We start from the raw sequence: 24516 nt of genomic DNA on the forward strand, positions 1-24516 counted from the left end.
TAGACACAATTTCGTCTCAACTGTTTCCATTGCTTTCTGCAAATGAAAATAATTTTAAATGGCTATCATGTACATACGCTATTTAATCTTTTTACCATGGGACATATGGAAATAAATTTTGCGTAACAGAAAACGCGTAACGCTTCCGATTGGTTACGCGATACGCGTTACATAAAAAATCTCTGTAATGGGACGGCACTCTAAGTGAGGTTCGAATCTTCGCTAAGTGAGGTTTGAATCTCCACTAAGTGAGGTTCGAAAGTCAAACCAGTCAAACCCCACTTAGCGAAGATTCGAACCCAACTTAGCAGAGACTCGAACCACATTTTAGCGGAGATTTATTGAATTTATTCTCCCGCTGCACTTATAGCGCGCGCGCATTCGAACCTCACTTAGCGGAGACTCAAACCCCACTTAGCGAAGATTCGAACCGGATACTTTTAGGGTGCCGTCTCATGGCAGAAATTTTTCATGTAACGCTTATCGCGTAACGCCTCTGATTGATTACGCAATACGCGTTACGTGAAAAATTTCTGCCATAGGACGGCACCCTTAGCTGAAGCTAGAATAGAAATATCATATTGATTTTCAAAGATCCTGTGATTCATATATATAATAAATCTCATCATTCTATTGACATTACGATTTTTCCCCCCATACATTTTTATAAGTAAATTATTTATATTATTATTTTTAACTTAAAATTCATTCACTGCAGTATAATGCACCTGTAACTATTGAATAAACAATGACTTGGAAATAATATTTTTAATTAGTTTGTCAAGTTAAATCCTAAAACAGTAAGCATGCGAACGATTTGTCGATCAATATTCAAGAGCAAATTTAAAAAATTATAAAATGTATTAATTATAGAACTTAATTATTGGCAGAATCTCAGATTGATTGCATAGACGAGTTCAAAAAGAACAGTTACATGCCATCAATTCCGAGTTCATTTTTAGATGCAAAAAGAATTCTTTTTAAATACTTAAAAATGAACTCATGAATTGACACATACGACACTGATTGTGAGATACGAATGAATTTTTTTCACCTCTGTAAATGTGCTATCTGGGATGTTAGAAGGAATCTACTACAGCTTACAGTATATGACAACAGAAACTGAGTAAAATCTATCATTTTGCAATTATTTAAATGACACTTTCCTGGTTTCCTATCCTTTCCCATGGTGATTCTTAAGAAATCTCGAAAAAACTGTCATCCAGATCGCCTGCCTTTTTTCGCAAGAGAGGATAGGCAATCTAAAAAAATGTTTAGTTTCTCGAAAGTCCCTAGGTATTGGGAAAATATATAGGAAACAAGAAGAAAATTCCGGGCTGGCCGGCCTGCGTACGGGAATATGCCAATATGGTCCGGAAGCGCGTATGACACGTGCGCTCTATTTCGTTCAACAACGACTGACCGTTGTCAGACGCGTGCATAGGTATGCATCGGTTAGAGTGCTGAGGGAAATTGCGGCAAATCTACCGGAGGGAAGGCCGAAAACGACTCGAAATCCCGTCGCGAGTTCCCCGACCGGATCGTATTCTACCGACCGACCTAATTTCCAGTCTGATCTCCTGCGCGTCGATATAATGCCAGAGGTGGAACGCACGGCCGGAGCCGACGAGTGTTGTCAAGAATGTCAAGTTGAGTATCTGGAGACGCCCGTCAAATCGGAGAACGACAAGAAGGAGTACAGGTAGGCAGATATTCAGAGACAGGCATTTCGATCGAAATAGAAAATGTGAGATATATTATCTACTATGATGACGGTAATCTTTTGAGAAGAGCATCGCGATACACCTTTTGCAAACCCCAAAGAAGGGGTTATGTTTTCCTTTTATATGACAACATTCCCACTGACTTCTTGTTTCACTAATCCCTGTTTTGTATCTTTTAAATTCAGAGTCGTCAGATTGCGGAACGGTTTAACAGCCCTGCTAATATCCGATCTGCATTCAAAAACATGCGATTCTGAAGACGAGGATGATGGTAAGACGTATCTCATATTAATTTAAAAAATGAGATATTATATAATAGATAATATATGAAGAAATGTATATGTTTAAAAAAATTAAAAATGTATTATTTTTTGATGAATATAGAATCTAGCGAAGATGACTTGGAAGATGATGATGAGGATGATGAAAGTATAGGGGATGAAGAGGAAATAGAAGATGACGAATTTGATGAAGAGGATAGTTCTTCAGTTAAACGAGTTAAGAGAGATGAAAAGAAGGTACACGAACAAGACAATTTAATTTGCACCTTAGGATATACCTTGCATCAATTTCTTTTTTTACATAATATATTATTAAAAATTCATTAAAATTGTGATACATCAAAGATAGACTTATAAAATCATAAAAGATCATATCTATTTCCTCAGAGATAGATATTTCCTAAGAATATTATCAGTTTTATCAGAAGCTTGAAAATTTTGATCTTTACTATCTGCAAGAGAGTTTCCCTAGATTTCGAAATGTTTAATTTAGTTTGAAATAGTTTATGAGTCATACCGTTGATTGTGTTTATTTCTCCATTTAACATCCCACATAAAAATGTAATATCCTGTAAAATGTATTAATATATATATTTTTCTTTTTTTTAACAGGCGGCATGTGGCTTATGTGTGGGAGTAGGCAGTTTCAGCGACCCGCCGGAAGTACCGGGCATGGCACATTTCCTCGAGCACATGGTTTTCATGGGGTCCGAAAAATATCCACAAGTATTAAAACAAGCTGCATGAGTTTACCGTAAAATTCATTTATTCGTTTATACTTAAAAATGTGCCGTGTCACTTGCAGGAGAACGATTTTGATGCATTTATCAGTAAGCGTGGTGGCTTTACTAATGCCTCAACGGATTGCGAGCACACGACATTTTACTTCGATATCCAAGAGAAACACTTGCTGTCGGCCCTCGATCGTTTTGCTCAATTTTTCATTAAGCCGCTGATGAAGAAAGACGCCATCACGCGGGAACGAGAGGCCGTGGAAAGCGGTGTGTAAATCATAATTGTAATTCCTGTCGTACCTTGCAGTCTCGATACGCCATGCTCATATAGAGTTTCAGCTGGCCCTGCCCTGTGACGAGAACAGGAAGGAGCAACTGTTCTCCTCCTTCGCGCGAACCGGTCATCCGGCCAACAAGTTTATCTGGGGCAATTTAATAACATTGCGCGACAACGTGAACGACGACAAATTGTACGAGGAGCTGCACAAATTCAGAGAACGCCATTACAGCGCGCACAGAATGAAGCTGGCTATACAGGTAACATGCTTGAAAAAATTGCGACGTGAGCCATCGATTGCTTATTAAATATAATAGTTAATTCATAACATGATGTCTTTACAGGCGAGACTACCGCTGGACACGCTGGAAATGTATGTCACATCATGCTTTGCCGATGTACCGAGCAACGGACTGCCTCCCGATAATTTTACCGAATTCAAAGACGGCATTTCTTTCGACACTCCCGCTTTCCGAAAAATGTATAAAGTCAAGCCCTTCAAGGATGTCAGCCAGGTATGTGTGATTAAGGAACAGATGCAAAAAAAATCACCTATCTTTACATGTACTGAATAAATGTATAAAGTAAAAATTGTTTTTTTGCAGCTGGAAATAACGTGGACAATGCCTTCGCTGCTTGAGCTTTACAAAAGTAAGCCGCATCAATATATCTCGTGGATTCTTGGGCATGAAGGAAAAGGTTCTCTGATCAGTTATCTACGCAAGAAAATGTGGAGCCTCGATATGTTCAGTGGTAACAGTGAGAGCGGTTTCGAGCACAGCTCCATGTACGCCTTGTTGAAGCTTACCGTGGTGCTCTCCTACGAGGGGCAGCAACATCTGGAGGAAGTTCTCGACGCGATATTTTCCTTCATCAATTTGCTGAAGAGAGAGAGTCCGCAGAAAAGGATTTACGACGAGATTTATAAGATTGAAGAAAATAATTTTAGGTAAATACCGATTTTTAAGAATAAATAGACGCGTGAGAGATGATTGAAAGAGAACAGTCATGAAAATATGTGTGAGGCTTATACTTGGAGGCCTTTTTAGATTTGCAGACGAGGAGGATCCAGCGGATTACGTGGAGGACTTGTGCGAGAGTATGCATTTCTATCCGCCGCGAGATTACATAACCGGAAACGAGCTCTATTTCGAGTATAATCCAGAAGCTATAAAAAAATGTCTGGATTATTTGGTGCCGGAGACCGCGAATATCATGATCTTCAACGAGGATTTCGACCCTGTCGAATTGAACAAAGTCGAGCCGTGGTTCAAAACCAAGTATACGGACATCGAGATACCAAAGGAATGGATCGAACGCTGGAAGACGATTGAGCCATTGCCAGATTTTCATTTACCATTACAGAATACATTCCTTACCAGCGACTTCTCCTTAATACCGTTGCCAGCGGAGGTCTCGAAATACCCCGTGAAATTACACAGTGACAATATATCGGAGATTTGGTATCGCCCGGATCCCAAGTTCCGTTTGCCGGAATGCTACATGAATTTCCATTTTATTTCCTCTCTAGGACTTCAGTCGCCGAAGAAGTAAGTAATGAAAAATATTACCCATAATGTAAAAGTATTGATTCTATTGATTTCTAACGTGTAATTATTAATATTATGATTTTAACGCAATCTTTTTTAAAAAATATACATTTATGGTATTCACATTAATAACATTTCAGTGCAGCTCTCATGGAAATGTACTGCAATGTATTAAAACTGCTGTTGATCGAAGAATTATATCCAGCTATCGCGGCTGGGTTTGACTATAGTATTAGTGTCAGTGAGAAGGGCATTACAATAAAAATGAACGGATTTAACGAAAAACTGCCAGTAAGTGTAGATTCGACGTGTGCATTTGAAGTTATACATAATTTCGAGATACATCGACACTTTACTTGTATTACAGCTCTTGTTAATGGCTATTGCGAAATACATGGTGGACTATCCGACCCTTGTTACGAAGGACTTGTTTGAAATCGTCAAAGTGCAACAACTCAAGACCTATTACAACACATTTATAAAACCTGGGAAACTCGTCAAGTACGGACTATTTATTTGCAGAAGATTATTTTTTGCCAAGCGTAAAATTGCAACAGTTACAAGATTCTTGCTTAGCCAAACAATCGATATTATAAAATGAATTATGTCGAGTTATATTTCTGCCACAACTAATATATCTTCGTTCTTTTTTTTTTCGCAGGGACGTGAGACTGTGGATACTGAGGCTCGTCCATTATACGCACGTGGACACGCACGCCGCTCTACACGGTATCAACTTCGAGGAATTCCAAGACTTTGTGAAGTCCTTCACCAATCATCTGTACATTCAGTGTCTCGTGCAAGGCAACATGACGCAGGACGCTGCGATCGATACTGTACGGCAGTGTGTCAGCATAATCAATTGCGGCCCCTTGCTGTCCAGTACGATACCGCAGATGAGGGTCACTCAGATACCCTTGGGCATGTGCTACTGCAAGTTGAAAAATATCAACAAAATTGACGCAAATTCCGTGGTGACAAATTATTATCAAGCCGGCGTCGCGTCGATTGAGCTGTCGGTGTTAATCGATCTGATGATCGTAAGTATCGTAAAATTGTTTCGTTATATTTGCATGGAATTCTCGGTTTATATTCACCTACATTTAGGCCCATTTTCACCATATATGGTTAACGAAAAAGTTAAATTAACTAAAACCTGAAAGTTAATTAAAACACACTTTGATAAGCTTATAAATCAAATAAACTAAAGACTACGTGTACATCAGTTGAGTTGACATCAAGTTAATTGGTTGGTTAAATCCTAATCAAACGTTGTTAAACAATAAACTTCTTGGTAATTTTTAATCTTGAGGTAATCATACATTGTGAAAATGGGCCTTAAAAGTAAATGAAATATGAATGGACATTTTCGATTGTCGCGACAGCTTTTATCCGCCCATCACACTCATCCGCACACATCCTCCTTTTCAGATGATAATGGAAGAACCGTTATTCAATCGGCTACGAACCCAAGAACAGCTTGGTTACGACGTCTCGTGCGTCCTTAGAGACGTCAACGGAATCTTAGGATATACCATTACCGTTCACACTCAGGCGGATAAGTACACGACCGAGCACGTGGACCAGCGGATCGAGGAATTTCTGAGAACGTTCAATAAGAGTTTGGAAGAGTTCTCAGAAGAGGAATTGGACGACGTGAAGGAGGCGCTGAGAAAATTGAAGCAGTGTGCCGACATCGATCTGGAGGAGGAAGTCGACAGGAATTGGCGCGAGATCACCAAATGGCAATACATGTTCGACAGACTCGAGAGGGAGGTGCTTGCGATAAAAGACATAAAGATCAACGGGCTGAGAGAGTGGTTTGCAAAGCACACCGCGAACGGAAGTCATTTCAGAAAATTGAGCGTGCACGTCGTAGGAACTGATCCGAAGGAAAGTGCACACAAGGAAGCGAATGGTGAGCAAACAACACTTTTTCTCGTTCGATGTCCATTATATTCACCTACATTTAAAAGTTAATGAAATATGAATGACACTTTCGATTATCGCGATCGATTTTATCCGCCCGTCACACTCATCTGCACACATCATCTCCTTTTCAGATAATGGAAGAATCGTTATCTAACATTTTTTGCCGTCCGTTTTTTTTTTTGGTTGTCGGAATACGATCGAAGTGACTCGGATAAAAATGAAAAAAATTAATTGTTACAGATACTGCAGAGGAATCGCATCGTAAGAAAGCGCAGTACTTTGCTTTGGAATATATATCGCCAATCGGCGATCAGGCGCAAAAGGACGCTGGAGTTAATCACATTACTAACGTAGAAGATTACAAGAAGGATCTCTACGTGTATCCAGCGAGTGAGGGGACAAATCCTCTCAGAGCGCAGACTAAGTGATACTTTAACATAATAGTATAATGATAATAAAAAAAATTTGATAAATCGTACTGCCTTACGATAATAAGATTCTTTTTTTTTATTTATTAAATGCTTAAATTTAATACTCTAATTCTCCGCATAACAAATTTTTTTTCATGTAACTCTTCACACTTATCGCCTCCTTTCCGATAAGCCATTTTATCATAGTAATTAACATTATTGGGAACATTTTGCACGTTGCAATATGAAAAATTCGAAATTAATAAAAGGAAATTGTCTCACAGATAAAATAAGGTTTGTGAGTTTTATATTAATTTTATTTTGTAGCTCATATTAAACGATCTTTTGCATGGTTCTCTTTCGCGTGGATCAAAATGGAAATTAAGTACGATATAAGAGACTAAATACGATATAAACGAATGCATAAATGTAGCTGTAATCATATAAGATATCGATACTAATCAGGAAATAAAGTACTCGCTCGGGATGTAATTTTTCATATTCTTTTAATTGTATTCAAGACATGACAACACGTTTTCAATAAATCATTAAACTTCCGAAAATATCAGCCATATTCGAACTCCCTCGCCCCTTTCTTTCTCTCTCGCTCTCTCTCTCTTTTTCGCTCCTCTCTTTCTTTCTCTCTCTCTCTCTCTCTACTCGTGCTAACAGCTTTCTTACAGGACTCGATCGAAAGTTCGTTATCTTTTACAAAAGCCGCACAACATCACGTAAAGACTTCTTTATATAAACTGAACGGAGGACCCTACAAATCTTAAATACTCTAATTTCGCGTGTGTATGTGTGTTGAGAGGTTGCGTTTTATAGAATATAAACGAAGGGTTAAATATTATGCTGTTGAAAAGAAAACGGAGGAAACTGAAATTTATCTGTCAATTGGATCAACTGCTCTGCCCCTCTTTCTCTCTTATCTCTCGGGAAAGAGATTTCGCGAGCCAGCGAAGTGGGCTTGCGAGCCGTGAGGAGACAGGCGGAGCACTCGCCCTCCAAGAGCCAGATTTACAGCGAGTATTAATAATAATGCAATTTAAGTATTTCTAAATTGTTATAACATCCATTAAGAGTGCGTTTCGCATTTTATACTTCGAATAATCATCGTATATATCTTTTTTTCTTTTTTTTTTCTCTTTGCAGTAATATTATATAGAGTTGCCACTACATTTATATTAATTATTTACCTGCTACTCTCCAAATATGTATCCGTTTTTTTTTTAAGTAGTTTAAATGTGTCTTTAGAGTTACGATAATCTTTTTTTTTTTTCGGTTCTGCCTCGTGTTCTCGCCAGCACTGATTCTCTTTACTCTGTCTCTCTCTCTCTCTTTCTCTCTCTCTCCCCCTTTCTCTTTTTGCTCCGCGTTTCTTTAACTCCGTTGAATCACGTATAATATACCCCACAGGATCATCACGGAAGTTGTACGAATAACAGTTACTCCGAAACTTGTGCACACGATCCCTCGGATTTTTTTTTTTTCTTTTAACTAGGCGAAAGCATTAGAATCAGCTCTGCTCGACACCAGACATGAATGGGGGTACATGTTACAACAGTACAATGGGTTTACAATGGGTATTAATAATCCAACAAGAATACATCAATGCGGCTGCGTTTATATTAAATGCGACGACCGCGGATGGGTCGGCTACGTGCGAATCGGCGGCATCTCGGCACTCGCGACCGACTATAATTGATTACCGTATAAACGATAACGTGCTACAACTATAATCTTCCCCGTGCGAAAGGGCTTTTCGTTCTACTCTTGTGGGATTTTTACCTTTTTTTTTTTTCCGCGAGTGTTTCCCTCTTTCCACTCCGTGTTGTCTCCGGTATCCACCCGATGATAGCGGTGAAAGAAAAAAGCGGTGTCTGGGAAAGGACGATTCGAAATCTATACGATTCACGCGCCGCCGCGCGCACTTGTCTCTCGCAATGCGTCACGCCATCCGCTGCGACCGACCCACCGAAGTCAAATTATATAATTGTCAATAACAGCTGAGCGCATGTACAATCTTTTTTCGGATCGACGAACGTTTCCGTCCCCTCCTCCCCCCTCCCTCCCCCGTTTCTATCCCTCTTCTCCCTTCGATAACCGGAAATTCGAGCGACAGTTCCGAACATGATGTGCAATTGGTCTCGGTTGAAAAGTTCGAAAGGGCGTTCTCTCTCTCTCTCTCTCTCGCTCTTACTCTCACACACATATACATCCACATAAATGGAGTACACGCAAGTAAATTTCCTTCCCTTTTTCACATACATCCCATGCGCTTTTGCGTTATATATTTTTCTTTCTTCGGATATAAGAAGAGAAAGTAAAAAAAGAAAAAAAAAGAACGGGAAAACAAACGTACTAATGATTATCAAGTATACATTGTTATCGCGCGTATGCGTATGTAATCTTTTCCTTCCCTATGAAAAATAATAGCGTAGTTATACGTTATGTAATATTTAATAAGAATATATAAGGTGTGTGTGTGTGTCGGGGCCCACATGCGTATTTTTTTCTCTCAACTACATCGATATCTCTTTTTTTTTTTTACTTTTTACTTTATTACATTATACCTGCGTTTCGCTATCGTTATTTTAGTTTATATCTCGTATTACGTATATAAGCAAAGCTACGTTAAGGAAAAAAAAAAAACTTAAAATTTATTAAATCGTCGAGTGCGCGCAAACCCGCGGCGAGAGGTGGAAACCTCCCTCCTTTTCGGCATATTATGCTTGATACGTCGGATCGCTACGAAAAAGTTCGAGTTTCTATTTGTACGGGCTACTAGTTAGAAGTTAAAAGATAAGAACACACGTGTACACGCGTGACACACGACCGTCATCACGTCTGCGTATACAATCTATATGCGGAAAAACGTAATATACAATACAATGTTTTTTTTCCTTTTCTCTTTTTAATCTATCATTTAAAACAAAGTTATTGAAAATTAAACGGTCTCCCCTTTTTTTTTTTTTCTCCAAGATTCCTGCAAGGCAACCTAAGGCTCTACAAGATATAAAAGAAGGAGGAATATATATAGAGAACATATATAGAAGTATATGAGAAAGCGGGGACTTTTCTCTCGAATTAAAGGACATAACTGTTGATGAATACATATGTTTAAAGTGTTAATGAGAACCCTTATACTCGGCTGTATATCGTATATGATAGCTCTGTGCTAGAAAAGCGGCGGTCGAAACGAAACGAAAAATAGTCGTTTTTTTTTTCCTTCGAAAAATCTGAGCGTGTTGTCTAAGCGGCAACGCGCCGCCGTTTACGTTACGCGCGTTTACACATAAAGACACGTGAAGAACGAATATTCCGCGCGATATTCCATTTAACCGTATCTTCATTTACAATGGAATCGGTTTCCGGTCGTTCCAGCAAGATTATCGAGAGTTTAGCATTTATTTGGTGTACAATTAATTTTTATTTTTCTGTCATTAATTATCTGTTCACAACACACAATGTTTCGAGGATCATTATAGATTGTTACTCCATAAATACGATAGATTACTTATAGCTTTTTAATGGTAATGTCTCGGTAATTATCATAGACGACTTTTCGTGGGCCCCACTTTTTTTTTCTACTTATCAACAACGAAAAGCAGGCGGTCGCACTTTGAGTCGCGAGCGCGCCCGTTTTTTTTTTTTACGTCGCTTTAATGCTTTAATGCGAGTTTCCTTGTTTTTCAACATTTCTGCTTTCTGCTGTATTCAATATTGAATTCTCTTTTTTTATCGTTTTTTTTTGCATTACGCTTCGCGTTTACATTAAATTATTTCACGTTATTATTATTATTGTTGCATACTCATATCAGTGCAGCAGCAACTGATCGCGTTGCATATACATCGTTATTTGTGTCTTTATTTGTTTTATATCCGGTATACATTATATATTATATATATCTCTCAAGAGTTCGATTTCTCAGAAAGAAAATCATCTATCTTTACGTAAAAGCGTAAAGTGGCGTTTTTTTTTACTCTCAAATTCGTATTTCGTCAGATTCAAGAAGGTCGGCTTCTCTAGTACGTGTTAAATATGTATTATGTGTGTACATGTGTGTATATTGTATATACGCGTTCGGAACGAACGGCTTTGTCAATTCTCGAAATTTACGTTTTTCTTTTATTTGTTTTCTTTTATTCTTCAGAAAGGAATATCGTATCAGCGATCGTACTCGGTGCATTGCAACGTACTTTGCAAAGTAATCGTAAGCGTTCGTACGCTAATCGTAAGTCGGTTACGTGAGACTCGGATGATTACGAAAATCATATATTACATGTATCCGTGAAACGTATGATTTTACAAACGATCGTGTCGTGACAAATACGTTATTAAGCAAATGTTGATTACTTCGCATAAATATGCATCGCGTAAAAACGGTCGAATTATTTTTTTCCACATATGCTCGGCGCACATCGAAGCTGACATTATTAGTTATATAATTCATCTCTGTTATTCATATATATATATGCGTTATACACATCTTTTATTTTTTTTTTCCTGTTCCTATCCGCAACTCAGGAAACTGAGAGCTTCGGAAATGTAGGAGAACATGGGACTCGTTACCTCTTTTTTTTTTCTTTTCGGCAAAATTTATCCGCGGATGTTATATTTCCTTAACATGCCATTTAAAGCACTTCCGTCTGTCTTTCTCTATCTCTCTCTCTCTCTTTCTCCTTCTCTCGCTTTCTCTCCCTTTCTCTCACAGGATCTTGCACCTTCAACCATTCTCAGACTCGTTAACTGTCATTTTACCTCAAATTATATAAAGTTTCTCATTGTCCTAATGCATTTTACGCAATAACAAATCTACAAAAATATAACATTTTATCTTATCACCATATCTCATTATATTATCTCAATAAATGGTTTTCTCTTTTTACTCGCTTTAATCACCTTCGTGCACGTGTCTTAGACACGTGTCTGCCTCGTCTTCGTTACTTATTTTAATAATCGTGTTCTGTCGTGCTGTCTTGTTATTTCGCTGTTATATATCATTTTCTATTGATAAAAGAACCCTCGCTTTTTTTTTATCTCTTTTTAAACTCCGATGATCTTTGGTAGAAAGTCGTTTAGACTATTCTACACATAAATAGCATATTTTTAACATAATCATCTCCTATTCCGATGCGTAATAAACACATACGCACCTGAATTCTGTATATACACCATATCAATCACACTGCGTCACTTATAAAGCAACTGTTCATATGTACAATTAAACGAAGAATATTTCTCGAAATATGCTACATCAGGTGTGCAGTGAAAAGCTCGTCTTGTTTTGTGCAAAAAAAAAATTAATTCTTTCCTTAAATGTTCAACAATCAATTTGTGACGTATTTTTAATACGTATTATCAATTTTAATCAAACTGAAATATCGAAATTGATCTAGCACACATTTCGAATTATTATAATATTATAATATAAATATTATATACATTGTGTGTAAAGAATATTTATATTATAACAATATGAAATATGTATATTCAATTTCCATAAATCTGTGCATATATGGAAACTTGTTTATCATATAATATTAATATTCTTTATATATAATATATAAACAATATTTATATTATAATGATATATTGTAATGTAAATTTTTTATATATAAATTTAATAAACTAAATGTTTCCAATGTAATTGCAGCACATGCACCATAATGTAGCATATAGTTCAAACAATATGAGACATACCGTAAGGATTATTTCTCAACAAACACCCTTATACTAGCCAGCCTTACGATAAGCCTCAAGTCTGCCGTTAGATAGAAACGTTATCGTATCTAAACCTCAAATTCCATTCAGGAAATCCGTTCACACAATTCTCCAACGCAAATAAATATATGATCTAGACTCATGTGTGCGTACCCTCGTCGGTACGCACATGTACATACATAGGGTGGTTTAATACCCGTATGTATACGTGTCTATAACGACGTAATATGCCACGTGTATGTACATCATTATCGTGGCTCTCACACTCTCGCACTCTCACTCTCTTCACTCCTCCCTTTTTCTCACTCTCGTTCTCTCGCTCTTTTCCACTCGTTTCTTTCTCACTTTCTCTCTCTCTCTCTCTCTCTCATTCACTCTTATAATTACACACACGCTCCAATATTCACAATTTCTCTTTCACACTCTCAGGTACAATACATTCACACGCTTTACACAGGCACAACTTACGTATAATATACTGCATGAGAACTCTAATCTAAATAATATATGTATATATATAAATATATATTTTACCTATATGAAAAGCATCAGTCTCCATGTGCTAATGACTATCTCAGTGTCCCGTCTGACGCTTTTATCTACAAAAAATCAATTAACCGCTAACATGTATCAATATGGCGTGTATGTGTATGTATGTGTACGTGTATATCAGACTACCCTCCTCCTTTGTCGATCAAATCGAATCACTGAGATACGTCGCAGCGAGCATTTCATATAATACCGGAAAATATATATTTTCGTGTAAAAAAAATAATCACACTTCTTAAGAATTAAATACTTATAGCAGCTGAGACGATTTGTTCTGAGTAGTAAAATTAGCGCACGCATACACTAATCAGTCGAGTTCCATTCCATGGTAATGCGAGCGAAATTGGCTCGCATTGTTTTCCTTTTTTTTTTCTTTGCTTTTCTTTAGCACAAGCACGATTTTTTTTTTGTCTTTCTATCTTATACAGAGTGGTACGTTTGGCAGTGAGGACATCATGTATCGCATACGTCAAGAACGGGTAAAATCTTTACACATCGTGCCGCGTGCTTTATCGAGACACCGTAAAGTAAAGATTTCTTGTCTCCTATTAATAGATCAATAGTTTGGACCCATCAGAGCTTTAGAACTATTGTGCATGTAACATTCAGAATCGGATAGCTGTCATTCAAATCAATAGCTATCAATATTTAGAAGATGAAATTGTGTTCGAAATCATCATATTAATTTTGTTATTATTAGATATATATACCATAGAATTTTAATTTAAAAAAAGAAACCAGATAATTATAAATATAATTTTAAGTTACTGTAACTGTTGTCAATTCAAAATCTGAAGTACGTTTAATGAATGGTAATAAACATCTGAATAAGTTTAGTTTTTGATGATTCGCAAAATCTGCGGATAATACACATTGCCTCCAGAAGTGTCTACCAAAATTTAGACAAAGAAATAGAAAAATATCTTTTACTATATAAGTTTATAATAATTAATAATTTGTAATATTAAATTTTCTATTTAAAGATTATCAAGAAATCTTTTTGTGTAATAATTTCGAAGACCGATATTCAAATGTTACTGATGCACAATTGCTCAGAATATATAAGTAGATTGTTAGCAGTCTTGAGTCACCATTTGGGAGTAGTTGCAGTCCTTTTTCGAGAAGTTTTTCTTTTTTTACATCTAATTTTCCGTGGCGACCGCAGTGACGAGCGGCGCATCGCCTTGCCCCTTTTCCATGCCCTTACCGTTCTCCACTGCATCATCAAACTGACCTGGTACTGGCAGTGCGTCTTTCGTCAGTAATGCACGAGCGTTATCGGTTTGAGTTTCGCTGAAAACAGAGCGTAGAATTATATAAATCGTTATTAAAAATCTATAAAAATAATTTATTTGTACATAAAACATAATTGTGCAATTGAATTATTTTGTGAAGTAAAAATTTTAGAATTACTCGAGAATTAAACGTAGATATATTGTCATAATAAAGTAAAACAAGTTCTTTATAAAATGAGAACGATAAAGCAAAACATTTTCTTGCTCCATCACGAATACGACAATCAATAAATATTTGATTATAAAACATATATTGGCATCTATAGAAAAAGGAAGATTTTCTAACATTCTAGAGTAGGAACACTCACTTATAATCGGTAATTCCATCTACAGTGACACGGCCCTTGTTGTCCTTTTTCTCAGTTTCCTTGGTCTTCTTAATAGTAGTTTTCTTTTTACCGGATACCTAGAATTAATAAAAATATGTATAAGATTTTTATATATTAACAAAAAAAAAACAAATCAAATTGTCTCTTTCGATTTTGACGAGATTTATATATTGCGATATAAAGAAGAGACGCGTTAAATATTTTTTCTCGTCTAGTACGTTTTTTAGAAGTACGATCGCCTTGCAACTCACGTTTACTTGGATTATGTTTATTCATGTATGTATGTCGGATTAATTATCTCACTGCATTCATATAAACTTTATTCCAATATATTATCGGTTTATTCGATATTTAATCCGGTAAGAATCCAAATTCAATTCAAAATTTCCAGTTTATGTTCCTTTTTTTTTTGTTTATACACTTATACTTTTTTTCATTTATATACCTACAAAATATTTATACCTTCATTTGAGTTTTCTTGCCACGTCCAGCGATCGGAGCACGGGTGGCCCCGCGTGTTTGAAATGTCGGTCGGTTTATCGGATTAAATCCACGTGGAAGACCGTATTTAAGTCCACCAATAGAAGTTACCTACAAAAACACAATTTATCTACATTGTGATACATACAAAATTCTTGTTGTCTAAATGAAATACTGCGACGCATTCTAAAGATGATTTGTAAGTCAGTACTTCGGAAGGTGAGCTTAGAATTCAAAACAAGAAAGTGTCATATAAACATAGACTATTTGAACTTTATTTTCCGTGTCATATTAAAAAGAAAAGTGCTCGTTTCTCATAAGCACATTCCGATGTATTCTGATATGAATTTTAATATAGATAATTTACTGTAGTGATATATTTAAAACTATAATGCATATTATGGCTTTACACGCGTATAATGTATCATTTTTTATTTTGAAGTACATTTAAAAAAATACAATTATGTAACTTTATCTTTCTCTCAAATAAATTTAGGCAAGAGTTATATAACACACAAAAAATTATCAAAATTATTTATCAGAAGAATGTATTTCGACAAGAGATAACACGTATTCCAATTCAATGCAGAAAAGATAAATTGAACTGAAGTGAATTTCAAGAGATAAATTCTTAGAAAAACATGCTCCACAAAAGACAAAACAACTTTTACTTCTTATTAACAACCTTAACAATCATGACAAAAATTTATTTTTTTTTAGATCCCATATTTCTTTATTTAAGTAATATTTATCTCTCTATTAAGATTTTCCAGAAGATAAAGTAATTCACACGCACGCATGTGTTTAAAAAAAATATATTATTTAAATTATTAAAGAAATATAAAGTGTCTCACTTTTAAGTTTTAATAATAGCAAATATATATTATTATATATTAATAAAAATTACGACATAACATTGAATAATCAAATTAACAAATACATACGTGTCGTTTGAATTATTCAGTAAGAATTTCATAAGAATAATTGGCAAAAAAGAATATTAATAAATATTTCTCGAATAAGCAATTCATTTTCAAAAATCTGTATGTCGTTTTTATATACAATGATTTACGTACAACTATGTGTAATTTGGCAAATATGATTTCATTACATATTATTCAGCTATATTTAAATACATGCTTCTCCGAAATACATGCTTTCTTTTATTAGACTACTTCGAAAATAAAAAATATATATTACCTAAAAAGAATATATATATATAAAGGAACACCAGTTAAAATACTCTGAATTAAAATATATAGAAACCTTTATTTTAACAGTGTCCATATTACATGTAAAAAAAACATGCGATAATACAAAACCGCAATGCTACAAAAAAAACATCATATAAATATAATGTGTGAAAATAATTTCTTTTTCATCCTAATAAATGTAATAAAGCAACACGTATAAAGTCGCATAACGAGGATGAGCTAGCTATCCTCCGCTTAATATACATTCTCAAATACATGATTCCATAATTTATTTCCATGATGAACGTCTACATATAAAAACTATATAAAAACTGTATAAGCAAGTAAACTCTGCATTAAATTGATTTACGTGATGTCCCTCCTAAATGCACGTATTATCCGATCACACACCAGCGACGGTTAAATAGTGAAAGCGGACTACTCAATACCTCGAACGTTCCCCTAAAATCTGTCCAGAATATCGTCATCGTGTGCTCCTTACTCCATATACACGCAACGATACCGAGTCATCGTTATGAAATTGCAATCACATACCCTTAATGGAATCTTGTCATATCTTACCTGCGGTGGAATCCGTCCGCGGGGATGCCCCTGCAGGGGTTGCGGCAATCGACCGGGCTGTCCGTAATTCGGGCCCCATTGACCCACCACGACACCAGCGATTTCCAGCTGACCACCGCGCGAGGGGATTGGACGGCGCATTAAACCGCGTTGCGGTAACGTGCCGCTGCCACGACCGCGCATCAGCCCGTCGTTGGGTATGGTACAACTGGCAGGCAAGATATTGGAGGGAACTGATACACGAATACCTGTGTAATAAGTGTGAAATTATTATAGGCATCGTAAACAAGTGAATGAAAACTAAATGTATCATTAACTTATATAGGAAAATTAAAATAGTGCGTAGAAATAATTTTTGTTATGTAGAATATTAGTTCTTAATACGTAAGAGTATTAGTTTTTGTTACATGTCTAATAATTTGCGTATATAACGAAATTGTTTCTTTATAGAATGCTAATCAATTTTCTGCGTTATGACATTTTTTTAACATTTGAATAACGTTCTCAAGAATATACGTGATCTCCGTTTTCTGATGTGACCCATATATATCATAGTTGCTTCTTAATAACTTTAATGTTCTCGCAGCAATTTTCAGTTTTATGTTACAAATTTAGGAATTTCTTTTGTTTATCAGAATATTTTATCGCAGTTTTGAGATTCGCAGAGCTATATTGATAAACTCTACGAAGCAACATTAACTGCTTTTTTTTTACTTCCATCCGAAAACATCCTATTATGAAAGATCATAGGATGCTAAGGAAACTGGAAGAGTTATTAATAAAAAATAAAAAAAAGAAGCATTGAGTAAAGATCAAACCAAAATTCGGACGTTTTACCTATCAAATAAACTAACGTTATACCGATTGTTATACTAATTCTTATTCCCTTTTTTTTCTCAGTGACAATATCTAATGTGAATGCCTACACATGATTGTAAACATTAAATGTCATATTAAATATGTTATACTAATAATGCTAAGTTATGTAAATACATAAAACATGGTGTAATGCATGACTAATACAACGTTTTTCATAAGCAAAATTACAGGCTGTAGTCTCATTATAATAATTATTATAAGAAGTTTATCGAGGTACATATTGCTCTATATGAAAACGATCGATAGTTGAAGGGTCTCACGTTCGAATCCGACTGTCATCTCATATATGTCTCGATTTTTTAAGAAAATTGGACATTAAATGTTGTAAGTAAACAACAAAGTGACAAAATGATTTCCCGCGAAACCTGTTTCGCGAGAATCTATATTTAAAAAACAAATACACAATATCCTTCGTTCTATGCTATTTTGATTATGAGGCTGATTAAAAAATCGAAGAATCAATGGGTATATATGTATTTGTTTTTTAAATATAGATTCTCACGAAGCGGGTTTCAAATATATATATATATATATATATTTGAAACCCGCTTCGTGAGAATCTATATTTAAAAAACAAATACATATATACCCATTGATTCTTCGATTTTTATATATATATATATATATTTATATATATATATATATATATATATATATATATTTGTGATATATATATATATTTGTAAAATTACATATAATTACATATAAAACTGAAGAAGCGAAGCTTTCGAAAAACTGCGTCAAACCAATTAAAGGCGACTAAAGAAGAAGACATTAATGGCTTAAAAGGAATTGTGACATACCTGGAGTGACGGGCATGGGCGGTCGCGCAAACACAACGGTAATTCCCTCGAGTATAGCTTTTCTCATCCTCTCGACCTTTACAACGCGGTCAATATGACCGCTGCACAGTTCCAATAAGTTCTTGGCAATAGTAGCACGAGCCAGCGTATGGTGGAACAATTTGCCGTCGAAGTAGAGCCAGGGGCAGCACATTAACCATGGAATCGGCGCGCCACAAGCATCGTTCGCTAATAATGCAGTCTCGACACCAGCCATGAACAATGTAGCCAGTTGTACGCCGCGCGATGTCACTAATGGAAGCTGCGTACAAACGGCACGTTAAATGTCGGCCCGTTCCAGGTATTTGCCTGAGCTTAATGGCCGTTGTCAAAAATACACGTTTATTTCACCTGCAAATCCTGCAAGTACTGAGCGTTCATGAGCTCCGGCGAGAAGGCTTGCGCGATGAAAGCGTCCAACTCCTGACGGCGCAAGATTTTTATTTTGTCAGAAAAGGACATAATGTATCTGCGAAAGGAATTAAAAAAAAAAAACATTTATTGATCGAGTTGTTAATTAGTTCCATGTAGTTACTACTGCCTTTTCATTCGTAATGTATGAAAATTAAAAAAAAAATCCCTGTCACTCTTGCTAAGAGCTTGAAAATAATCGTAATCGATGTTCACCTTAAAACACAGGCCATGACCAGCAGATGTTGCGGCACGTACGCGGTATTTAACATGAGAGGTGTGTCCGATCTCATGCAAGTCAGGAAACCCCTGAGTCTTCGCCGTTTATCATCTATGACTGTGCTGAAGAATAGGAAGTCTTGTTAGTTTGTAAAAATTATATAAACATTGTGTACAGTCGTGGACATATCGGTTGCGACACTTTTTTTCACAGATTTTTAGTATATATTCAATATACATTTTATAGGTAACTAATATTTTGCAAATGCGAACCACGATGGTGTATTATCTTTAATTTAGAGACAGTACACCAATCGTGGTTCGCATTTGCAAAATATTAGTGCGTTTCGGAACCTATTTAAAAAAAAAAGTGCCGCCCACCGATATGTACACGACTGTACATCCAGTTTAATTGAATAATAAATCAACGCTTACCCGAACCACAAACGTTGAATCGTAGGTACGCCCCAACCGATCTGTTCCGCTTTCACCAATTCGGGAGTCTGATACGGATTGGACTTGGACCATACCCACTCTTTTATTATTACATCCGGTAAATCGACCTTTTCGCTATCTAATGGTAATAAATTTACAAAATAAAAATTTAATAGAAAAAGGGACGAATCTCTAAAATATAAAAAATTACCAACGCCATACGTACCGCCTTTCTCTTTGCTCTTCATAGCTAGGTACATTCGGTGATGAAGATTGAACAAAATCGCATACACCATCTGCCGAATTGGTCTATAAATCACGTGTATAGACGGAAATTCACGGTGGTTCTCGTCTTCCAGAAGGACCGGCAATTTGATTTCACCGGCGATGAGAATCTGGTAGATGTACGGCGACATCAGCCCCTTCTGATGACGCTCCGAGGCGGTGCGCATAACTTCCGGCGACGTGGTGGGAACGTTGGTCGTCTTCTCCGGCTGCCTCGCGGAGTCGGCCGTTGCGTGGGACGGCGATGTCGCAGACGAGCTACTACTCGAACTGGACGAGCTTATCAAGAGATTGTGAGTACCGTTGATAGCATGTCCATCGCCTGTTTCAAAAATTCCAGACGTTTAGGAATAAGAATATCAATAAAATCGCGTTGTCGAAAAGCGTCGTCGATTTTTTGTTTTTAGCCGGCATACTTTGCTCTTCCTCCGTACGTATGGCATCGGTATCCCCATGGCCTTGAATACCCGGTGGATCGATTACGATTTGCGGCGCCGCCTTCGCGTTAGCTGTTGCCTGTTTGTACGCGTTCAAACTTTCGCGTTCGCTCTCCAGAGTTTCAGACGCAAATCGCGACGTTTCCAAATTGGAGTCACCTTCCGAGGCTGATGGCGTGTCCGACAAACTTGACTGAGTTTGTGTGCTCGGTTTGGAATCGAGTTTATGGACTGAAAAATATTGACGCGGATACATTTACTTTTAATATTAACTATAATAAAACTATATTAAAACTAGCAACATACAGATATATAAACAATTACTATCTGCTTCTATATGTTCAGTTTCTAGAATTCTATCTTGAAAAACGTTAAAACATACTTTACTTTCTTTATACAAAACATTTACTGTGAATAGAAAATTCTCTAGCAGTACATCTCAAGTTTGAAAAACTTTGGAATTGTCTGGTAATAAATCATTACTTATGAATAAAAAATTCTCAAACAATATAAGCTCAATTAAAATATTTAAATTGTCCGGCGATAAGTTGTATTTGGCAAACGTTTCGATATTAAAAAGCCTCACCTTTCGCAGGTTTCACTGGCTTGTAATGTAAAAATCCCTCTTTCGTTCCGTTTAAGTAATATTGAACAGATTGTCTCAATTTCGAACACCTTGGATCGGAGACGGAACCGAACACCTTTTGCGAAACCACATCCAATTCCGCAGACGGAAGTTCCCTGACGAAATTCGCAATTATCTTGATCATTTGTTCGACGCTTGTTTTATTTAGCACGTTGGTGCTAATATTGTTATTTTTGTAGAAGTCGGCCAAGTCATTTTCGGTCAGTATGTAATTTCCAAGTAAAGCTGCCAATATACAGAGCCTGTCGGATGGTATGTTGAGAGCTCTAGTGAGTTCGGAAAGCATGTATTCCTTTGTATCGAGAGAACCCTGTTATATAAAAAAAAAAATATATATATATATATATAATTGTTAGCGTTCTGTAAATTGTCGTTGCGCAAAACACGTTGTTTTCCATCTAACTGAACAATACGTACCTTGTATGTAAGTTTTAATTGTTCAGATGAGAAGTAGCGTGGAGGATCGAACGCGGCGTATTCTGCATCATCAGCTATCAATCCATTGTAATTATTCTCACGACAGTAAGCAATGACTTCTTGATGATGATCATCCATGCTACATAGCTGTTAAAATATGAGTATATATATAATATTTACAATTAAAACTTTAATTGAAATGTGATGTATCGCAGTATATACATTAGATAATTTTAATAATCTGTAAAATGTTACGTAATTAACATTATTACTATGCATTGGTAATTGTGTCAATAATTTCAATTAAAATTTTAACTGTAAAGGCAAAGGTATGATAAGCAATAAAAGGAGGATGCTCGTTAACTTACAACTGTGACATTCAGATGCCTGAGAGCCATACGTAAACTGGTTCTTAAACATACAGGAGGAGTCCACCAGATTTTCGGTGGCGGCGTACCTTTCGTTGTTATATGTTTCAAGACCTGAACACATTTCAAAAAGACATCTTTAAAAGTTTGCCAATTAACCCAACAGTTAGATTTGAAATATATGCCATGTGGACGAACTTACATTGTTAACTTTAGCGCGTACTTGCAACTGTTGTTGCACCCAATCTGCTCTCCGAAGAGGCTCGAAACATCCATTAAAGAATACAGCTATCTCCAATCCCGACATTTCCATCGCTTGTATAAGAACAGCAAGAAATTGGAGCATACGATTCCATTGTCCACCACAAGCCCAATCTGTACCGAAGTAGCAATATTATTAATCATTTCTCATCAAGACAAAACTGAATGCATTTTGAAGTTATGCGCTTAATATGCGATTTGCTTTTTTGTCAAAATAAAATTTATTTATACTTAAATCGTCATATATATATTGGTCTCGCTATCTTATCTTTTGATTAGTTAAAAGTTAATTTTCGTAAGAATTTTGCAAGGTACAATTATTTTATTATTTACCTGAGAAGAATCCTCCATACAATCGGTCCAAGCAACATTCTCCATCGAGAACTAGTCTTAATTTGCCGAAATTATGCAACTGCTGTCCTTTAATCACACGATTGCGTTGGGATTTTTGAGCGACCATACGCGCTATCTTCAACAAGTCCACAGGTACAGATCCCCCTTGTACGCAATTGCCGTCCAGGAAAGTTTGCAAGTCTTGAATGCCCATGTTTCTTAATATTCCCGAATTGTACTCCAGTCACGAGTCGTCACGTTTACGTTTGTTTCAAATTTTCTTTTTTCTTCTTTTTTCTTATGTACACAATAGTTTTACTATCTTTGTAGGTTGCTTATTTTTGTGTCTTAAGACCAGCAATGTGTTTGCCCCTTTTGTGGTCTGGTATATTTTTGAAATGTTTTAAGACATGAAGAAACCTAATTCCAATTTCAAAAGTTTCAATCTGCAAAAGAGAAGAACCAGGCAATGTATTTTCTGACGTAACATTCAGTTGGAAAGTCGTCGTTACAATCATTCTCATTAAGCAAAATATAATATTAGCAGTCTGCTAGCGATTTGTCGACAGATTTGAGTAGAATTGTCGTAGAATATATTACTGTAGAATCAGCATAAAATGATAATTTTCGGGAACCGAGCAGAATGTGCCGTTTCACAACCATCACAAGTGGAATCACTTGAACAGCTACGAAACGACAGATTTTGCTCGGTTTCTGCGAATCGATCAATAATCGTCACATTCCGCTAGACAGATTTTATTACATTTCTGTTAATATTCTGCAATCCGAGATTTGCAGTAGTAAGACATTCTACAAAATCTGTTTTCCCAGAGATTTAATTATCGTAGGGTTCACGTCTCGCATCGACCGTGACCAAGTCAGCTCTATTCACGGTCGGCTATAAGACGATAAGACCATTTGCATTGCATTTGTGATCTATAAGTAATTAAAAATAAATAAACAGGGAGAGGGGGGGGGAGAACTCGAAGCGACATAATTTATTCGATTCGCAAGACTCGTTGCTCCGCAAGTTGCGTCCCTCTGCCCCTCACGCCGTCTCTCCCCCGCGCCCCTCTCTTTCTCTACTCCTTCCCCCGGAGGTGACAAGCCACCGACGAGAGGAATTTCCGTAGCGTGTTCGGCGGACACCCGGCGTTGCGGAGCGTCGCCGCGAGAACGTCGCGAGGAAGCGCGCGCGTCGGAATACTCGGAATATCGACATCGGGACCAGTCCAGCGCCATTTACTTTGTTTACGCGCGCACGTCTCGGGACGTCTTCGACCGTCGTTCACGCCGGTTGGCCTCCCGCGAGGAGGACCGGTCCCATGATGGTGGTGGGATGGGCCCAACCCCAGGGGACCGGGGTTATTGTTTAACGTAACCGGACGCAAATCCCGCGGAGTCGGGGGGGGCGACGAATAGCCGAGCGGCACGGGCCGCACGGGCGGCTCCCCCCGTGTAAACAGAAACGCAAGTCGGAGCCGATCGTCCCTGGCATTCGGTGTCGGCGGAGTATTAACGGGGCCGCGGATCCGACGATCGTGAAAAGCGGCTCGCTCGCGGTCACGGGATACGCGGGACGGGCGCCGATCGCGGCCGCGCGAACACGCCCGGGCGGTCCGCGCGTGCCGCCGCGACGTGTCGCGTACTTACGTTAAATTAGCGATAATCATCGTGGCCCCAAAGAAACACAAAACACACGGGCTTTCGGAGTTGGATGACGTCGGAATCGAAAACGGAAATGGCCACCCCGGTAACGGTGGCGCGCGCGACGACCCGCCCGGCACGTCGCCGCGGCGGTCCGCCGCGCCGATTGGCCGGCCCCGTGGCGTCCCCACACGTCACGGACCGCGGTCCCTGCGTTGCCGGCCAGCCGGCCGACCGTGGTGGCCGGAACTGCGCGACGCGCCATTGTTTCG

General features: G+C 37.4%; 2 protein-coding genes across 4 annotated transcripts; one reads left to right on the forward strand and one right to left on the reverse strand.

Annotated features, from left to right (window-relative positions):
- The first annotated feature begins 1336 nt into the window (after positions 1–1336).
- Positions 1337–7471, forward strand: LOC105448840 (nardilysin-like). Its single transcript, XM_011687654.1, has 14 exons — positions 1337–1702; positions 1910–1995; positions 2109–2242; positions 2618–2731; positions 2811–3006; positions 3071–3276; positions 3361–3531; positions 3622–3965; positions 4066–4566; positions 4707–4857; positions 4934–5067; positions 5228–5606; positions 5998–6484; positions 6739–7471. Exons 1-14 carry the CDS (start codon positions 1386–1388, stop codon positions 6924–6926), a joined length of 3408 nt encoding a protein of 1135 aa, XP_011685956.1. The 5' UTR covers positions 1337–1385; the 3' UTR covers positions 6927–7471.
- Positions 7472–10140: 2669 nt separating this feature from the next.
- On the reverse strand, positions 10141–24384 carry LOC105448841 (constitutive coactivator of PPAR-gamma-like protein 1 homolog). Of its 3 annotated transcripts, XM_011687655.1 has the most exons (16): positions 24251–24384; positions 22598–23043; positions 22206–22378; positions 22004–22117; positions 21636–21782; positions 21159–21528; positions 20552–20803; positions 20077–20457; positions 19851–19989; positions 19413–19538; positions 19137–19254; positions 18747–19047; positions 17065–17312; positions 15272–15400; positions 14789–14886; positions 10141–14478 (listed from the first exon to the last, which is right to left on the reverse strand). In XM_011687655.1, exons 2-16 carry the CDS (start codon positions 22809–22811, stop codon positions 14328–14330), a joined length of 2961 nt encoding a protein of 986 aa, XP_011685957.1. In that variant the 5' UTR covers positions 22812–23043; positions 24251–24384; the 3' UTR covers positions 10141–14327. The 3 variants fall into 3 exon arrangements, with proteins under 3 accessions (XP_011685957.1, XP_011685959.1, XP_011685960.1); XM_011687657.1 differs by lacking the exon at positions 10141–14478 and having other exon boundaries at positions 14796–14886; positions 15259–15400; XM_011687658.1 differs by lacking the exons at positions 10141–14478; positions 14789–14886; positions 15272–15400 and adding an exon at positions 16539–16951.
- Positions 24385–24516: the final 132 nt, after the last annotated feature.

The sequence above is a fragment of the Wasmannia auropunctata genome, unplaced genomic scaffold, assembly GCF_000956235.1.
Source record: "Wasmannia auropunctata unplaced genomic scaffold, wasmannia.A_1.0 LD336078.1, whole genome shotgun sequence".
Classification (NCBI taxonomy): domain Eukaryota; kingdom Metazoa; phylum Arthropoda; class Insecta; order Hymenoptera; family Formicidae; genus Wasmannia; species Wasmannia auropunctata.